General features: G+C 58.4%; 1 protein-coding gene across 20 annotated transcripts in view; it reads left to right on the forward strand.

Moving 5' to 3' along the window:
* The window catches only part of DCTN1 (dynactin subunit 1), a 29,653-nt gene extending 24,007 nt beyond the window's left edge, over positions 1–5,646 (forward strand). For 6 of the 20 annotated variants that reach the window (XM_081068133.1, XM_081068122.1, XM_081068132.1 and 3 more), the window contains 12 exons: positions 62–211; positions 368–529; positions 615–746; positions 926–1,051; positions 1,284–1,426; positions 1,685–1,851; positions 3,273–3,287; positions 3,480–3,613; positions 3,708–3,900; positions 4,129–4,208; positions 4,715–4,804; positions 5,175–5,646. In XM_081068133.1, the coding sequence (XP_080924259.1) occupies positions 62–211; positions 368–529; positions 615–746; positions 926–1,051; positions 1,284–1,426; positions 1,685–1,851; positions 3,273–3,287; positions 3,480–3,613; positions 3,708–3,900; positions 4,129–4,208; positions 4,715–4,804; positions 5,175–5,312 (1,530 nt within the window). In that variant the 3' untranslated portion in view covers positions 5,313–5,646. Of the gene's footprint in view, positions 1–61; positions 212–367; positions 530–614; positions 747–925; positions 1,052–1,283; positions 1,427–1,684; positions 1,861–3,272; positions 3,288–3,479; positions 3,614–3,707; positions 3,901–4,128; positions 4,209–4,714; positions 4,805–5,174 lie in introns of all 20 variants that reach the window. The other 14 variants (XM_081068124.1, XM_081068123.1, XM_081068135.1 and 11 more) reach the window with 5 other exon arrangements.
* The last annotated feature ends 448 nt before the right edge of the window (positions 5,647–6,094 follow it).

The raw sequence follows: 6,094 nt of genomic DNA on the forward strand, positions 1-6,094 counted from the left end.
CCTCCTCATCGCAGCCCCAATGCTGACTCGGTTTCCCATCTGTTTCCTATTCCCTGAGTAGGGTGGACAGGAGGCTTCAGATATTGCCCTCCTGCTCCGGGACCTGGAAACGTCGTGCAGTGACATCCGCCAGTTCTGCAAGAAGATCCGGAGGCGAATGCCGGGGACAGATGCTCCTGGGATCCCTACTGCACTGGCCTTTGGACCACAGGTTTAGGGCTGTGAGGGGGAGGGAAGGAAGCTGAGTAGAACGAGAAGGGCCCAGGACATCAAGTTCTGCATCTGGGCAGGGGCAAGAATGGTGTGGAGGTACTGGGAGCTGTGGTGCTGCACCCAGGTGGGCGCCTGAGTCTGGCCTGTCGCACAGGTATCCGACACACTCCTAGACTGCAGGAAACACCTGACGTGGGTGGTAGCTGTGCTGCAGGAAGTGGCAGCTGCTGCTGCCCAGCTCATTGCCCCACTGGCAGAGAACGAGGGACTGCCCGTGGCTGCCCTGGAGGAACTGGCCTTCAAAGCCAGCGAGCAGGTGGGCCTGGGTGACTGGGCAGGAGGATGGGCTGGGAGTCAGGTGGCCGGCGTGAGATTTTCACTGCTGCCCTGGGCTCTTCCAGATCTATGGGACCCCTTCCAGCAGCCCCTACGAGTGTCTGCGCCAGTCGTGCAGCATCCTCATCAGCACCATGAACAAGCTGGCCACAGCCATGCAGGAAGGAGAGTACGATGCGGAGCGGCCCCCCAGCAAGGTGGGAGGAGCTCCTCGGGGCTTCCGGGCGGTTGGCGGGACTTAGAGACGCTGCTTTTGGGGGGGCTGGAATCTGGCAAGTACCATCCTGATTAGAAGACAAGAAATTGGATCTCTGAAAGGAACATGTTGGTGACCCCCTTTCCCCACCACTGCCCTCTGCCCTCACCTGGCCCTTAGCCTCCTCCTGTCGAGCTGCGGGCTGCAGCCCTTCGTGCGGAGATCACAGACGCTGAAGGCCTGGGCTTGAAGCTTGAAGATCGAGAGACAGTTATCAAGGAGTTGAAGAAGTCACTCAAGATCAAGGTGAGAGTAGGGTAGGCTCAGGGTCTGGGGGCCAGGAAGTGCTGTGGGGCACAGGGCAGCAGTAAGTGTTGGGCTTTGGGACTGAGACGGGTTGGGATTGAATGGAGAAGTGGCACCCTTGATCAGTGGGAGCTCTTGGGGGCTCTGAGGGAGCTTTGTTATGGCCTATCCCGGGTCCCTGGGGGGCCGTGGGAGGATGTAAGGGCATTAGAAGCTTTCTGCCCTGGTCCAGGGGGAGGAGCTGAGTGAGGCCAATGTGCGGCTGAGCCTCCTGGAGAAGAAGCTGGACAGCGCTGCCAAGGACGCAGATGAGCGCATTGAGAAAGTCCAGACTCGGCTGGATGAGACCCAGGCGCTGCTGCGGAAGAAGGAGAAGTCAGGCACTTCCCCAGCCCTCCCCGCTGCCAGCCCTCTCAGCCTCCTAACCCACCCCTTAACAGGCCCCTCATAGTGAGGCTCCCCGGGGGAGCAGACGGTTTTCCTTGCCCACTGCCACCCCCATTATCTCACCCGAGTCTGCACCTGTGTTGCCCTGGTCCTCACCAGCACGGTTACTCCCAGGACCTGTCAGGACTGAGGAGTGGGGTGGGGCTGTGGGGAAGGGACCCGCCCAAGCCCAGCGTCTCTTCACAGAGAGTTCGAGGAGACGATGGATGCGCTGCAGGCTGACATTGACCAGCTGGAGGCAGAGAAGGCGGAGCTAAAGCAGCGGCTCAGCAGCCAGTCCAAGCGCACCATCGAGGGCCTCCGCGGGCCCCCTCCCTCGGGTATTGCTACCCTGGTCTCTGGCATTGCTGGTGGTGAGTGCAGTGGGACAGGCAGCACCGGCCCCCTGGAGACTGAATGGCCTTGCTCTTGTGCTTGGCTCAGTGTGACTCGGCCCCCTTCTTACCCACGGATGTTCTGTCAGGAGCGTGCTGGCCCAGTTTCATGCTGTAGCACCTTTCACCAAGATTTTACTTCTGGAGATATGTGCCTAGTCCCTCTGACCAAGGGGGGTATTACCAAGTTGTCAGCGTAGCTCAGAATTACCATGACTCTAGTTGGACTCTAGTATGTGTCCCTTCTGCGTCTGCATTCTGGCCTTTCTGACCCAGCCCTGTATGCCAGAGGTTCATCAGCCTGCAGCAGGCCGGGCGGACTGCCGGGTACCCAGCTGTGCCCGATGCCTACCCTTCATTGCTCCTCTGCTTGGGCACCATTGTTTTCCCTGTTGAGTTCATGTGGCTTCCCCCTGTGGTACGGCTGTCGTCTTCCATTGCTGCATTCTCCCCGTTTCACTGGGGCTGGGGTTCTAACCTTTGCCTGGTCTTTTAGTGTGGTCAGAGCTTCTTACCTCGAGTTTTTCTGGCTTCCAAGCTTAGTCTCCCTAGTTTCCTGACCAAGAAGGTGGCCACTGCCATGTTAGTTCTCATCTGCCCTAGTTTGTTGTCTTCTCTTCTGTTTCTTACTTACCCTCCTCACCTCCAGAAGACAATCTCCTTGCCTTAGAATTTAGCCCTTAGGGTCTCTAGACCACCCCTGCTGTACTTGTCTTGTCAGCTGGCCTCAGCTAGGGTCTTATCCTCATCAAAGCCCCTGTCATTGGTGCCTTTTGAGCTTGGGAGGTGACCAAGAACCTTTTTGACTCCCATGGAGCAGACATCTGGCTTCCTGTTCCTTGGGGAGGGGTCTCCAGAATTACCACACTGTATTGTTTTAGTACAGGCTCTTTAAACAAATACTGGTTCTGAACTTATGAACCTTCCCATCAGAAAAAGGCTGTCTTTTGTCTCAGAGCAGTGGGGAACCCAAAGAACACAGGAATGTGTCTGTAACCTCAACTTATGCTTTGTTGCTGGGGAGCAGTGAGGGTGCAGACACGTCGGGGTCTTGGGAGCACCCCCTCTGCCCTTCTTGGAGGTAGAGTATGAATCAGGGAGGCAGGAATGGCCTCCAGCCCCAAAGGGCTTCCTCCAGCACATACTACCACTGTCGCTCTTCCTCGCACGTCACATTCTTCATGGCCGCATTCCCCTTTCCTGTCTTCTTCACACGTTTGCCCTTTCCCCAAAGGTGGGCAGCAGAGGCAGGGTCTTGTTAGAGAAGGTAGGGTGAAAGTCAGGAAAAGGGTGTTCCTGCAGGTCATGTCCAGGATTCCTTGGGTGTGTCCCCCTAACCCCCAAATCACCTAATTCCTCTCTCCTCTTTTCCTGCTCCCCACGGGCTCTCCCGAGCACAGAAGAACAGCAGCGAGGTAGAGACCCGCCCTGGCTGGGGGTTGCCAGGGCTGGTGGGAATTGGGGCTGGGGGAACAGGGTGAGACTTCCCCTCTGGGAGCAGCCAGGACTGGGGGTAGGAGGAGATAAAGAGGGGGGGATGAGCAGGGATGCAGCCCATTTTCAGCCATCTCCACCTGGGGCCATAGACGTTTGTTGTGGTACCACAGGAGCCGCCCCTGGGCAGGCTCTGGGGCCTGTGCCAGGCCCGGGGCTGGTGAAGGACTCGCCACTGCTGCTTCAGCAGATCTCGGCCATGAGGCTGCACATCTCCCAGCTCCAGCATGAGAACAGCGTCCTCAAGGTGAGGGAGTCGCGGGAGGACTGGGGTGAGGCCTGTCTGCCCCATTGGGGACTGATGGCAGGGCCTTACCACCCCTCTCTTTTTCCCTCCACAGGGAGCCCAGATGAAGGCCTCTTTAGCATCCCTGCCCCCTCTGCATGTGGCAAAGCTCTCTCTCCCGCCCCACGAGGGCCCTGGCAATGAGCTGGAGACTGGAGCGCTCTATCGAAAGACCAACCAGCTGCTGGAGAGGTTGAATCAGCTGAGCACACACACCCACGTAGTAGATATCACGCGCGTGAGCCCTGGTATGCACCTGCCAACCCCCGAGACGAGGAACACACCCCCTCTCTTGCCCCAGGGATGTAGCCCCTGCCCAGCCAGCTCCCACACTGCTCTCTGGTCTCAGTGTTCAGTTTGCTTGATTCATCCCTCTCCAATGTGCGTGTTCCGCGAGAGGGTCCAGTATCTGCACTGCTGACCCTTAGTCCAGCACAGCCGCCTGCCTGGGCCTCACCAGCCTTCCTTCCCCACAGCTGCCAAGAGCCCGTCAGCCCAGCTCCTGGAGCAAGTGGCTCAGCTCAAGTCCCTAAGCGACACCATCGAGAAGCTCAAGGTCAGTGCTAACCCTGTCCTTCCTCACCCTGAGAGCTCTTCCGAGAGCATTCTCTGACGGAGCCGTAGCACAGTGGCTTGCACAGGCCCTGCTGGAGTTCCTCCGGGCCCAACCCCGTGCCAGATGCCACGTGGCAGGAGGTGGAAGGGAAGGAGGGTTTCTGCCTTGGGAGCTCACTGTCTTGGTGCAAACAGAAGGCAGATTCTCATCAACAAAATGGCTTGAACAGGATCATCTTTAGAGCGTGCGGTTCAGGTGCAGCTTCTGTCAGAGCTGAGATCACCTCGGGGTAGTGGTTGGGGACGGAGAGCCGGTGGAATCTGAGTTGGGCCCTACCATAAAGTGAGGTTGTTGGGGCGGGGAGGGGTCAGAGGGAAGAGCAGAAGTTTGGTGATCGAGGGGACTGGTCCCTGCTCCAGGTATTAGTGTCCCTGTGAAATAGAAGATGCTGGGGTAGCCTGTGCAGGTCCCCTGAATGAACCCTTCCTCCCCTCCTCCTCCGCCAGGATGAGGTCCTCAAGGAGACTGTATCGCAGCGCCCTGGAGCCACCGTCCCCACTGACTTTGCCACCTTCCCTTCCTCAGCCTTCCTCAGGGTAAGAGAGAGCGTGGGGAGAGGTGGCAAGCCTGGAGGCTCCGGGGGGTCCTTCCTCTCCCCCCTAGAATTTGGAGAGGCCTCTGGGGTCTCAGGTCCAGCAACTGCACATCCTTTTATCTAGCTAAGTCTCAACTCAACAGTTCTTGCACCGCCTCCAGAAATTCCGCTATTTTAGCAGTTAAGCTTCTATGACTTTTGTCACCCAGAGGGCTCAAAAGTCCCTTGTCAGACTGTATACCCCAATTCTGATTTGGAAAACGTCACCATTGCCTAGGCGCCCCAAACCTGTCTCCCAGGGGCTGCCTTGTTCCCCGGGCTCAGGGATGAGTGAGCCCCTGACCCAGGGTTCTCTCCTCACCAACCCCCAGGCCAAGGAGGAACAGCAGGACGACACTGTGTACTTGGGCAAAGTGACCTTCTCGTGTGCGGCTGGCCTGGGACAGCGACACCGGCTGGTGCTGACCCAGGAGCAGCTGCACCAGCTTCACAGTCGCCTCATCTCCTAAGCGCTCCTGCCCCCAATGGCCCCCGCCCTCAGCCCTCTTGCTGCCGCTCTGCCCGCCTGATGCATGGCCACCTCAGCGGCCCCAGGGAGAAGCGTGTGTGCGAAGCCGTTCTGGCCCCCACTCAGCTTCACTCCACCTGTCGGTGCCCTGCCCCTGGGTCTGGGTGCCCCTGTTTTCCAGTCCCTGGCCCCTGCCAGAGCTCACTGTTAGCTGCTCCCTCCTTCCTGGGGGGCCTCAGGGCCCGTGGGACATAGGCTGAGACCCCACCACCAACGTCTGAGGGAGGTCCACCTGATTGAGGACATCACCCTTTGATTAAAGCAACTTCTGCTTCCGTGTTTTCTGTGTGGTATTGCCGGTGGGTCCTGGGCCATTCAGCTCAGAGAAAGAGTGGAGGAGAAGGGATGCTGAGGAGGTTTTGGGGGCCAAATTTGAGGGCCCCTCTCTGTAGTGACCAGTGGAATGTGGTGTCCCTCAGCCTCAAGTGCAGTACGCTACTGTGGGCAGCAGGGAAAGGGCTAGACGGAGGCTCGGCACCTGCGTTCATTTATGGAGATAGGAGGGCCGCTGCTTCCTGGATCTTCCGCTGCTGTTCAGACCAGTGTTTGGAGCGGGGCTAACGATGTGATCACCACCCCAGCCAACTTCTCATGCACTGGCCGCAGTCTCCCCATGAGACCTGGGCCCCTCCGAGGAAACACACTAAGACAGGAAGACCAAAGCAACAGACTGGTAAGGAAGGGTAGAAGGTATAAAGCTGCTCCCAAGTCCCTTTACAAATG

This window comes from Rhinolophus hipposideros (genome assembly GCF_964194185.1).
Source record: "Rhinolophus hipposideros genome assembly, chromosome: 12".
NCBI lineage: Eukaryota > Metazoa > Chordata > Mammalia > Chiroptera > Rhinolophidae > Rhinolophus > Rhinolophus hipposideros.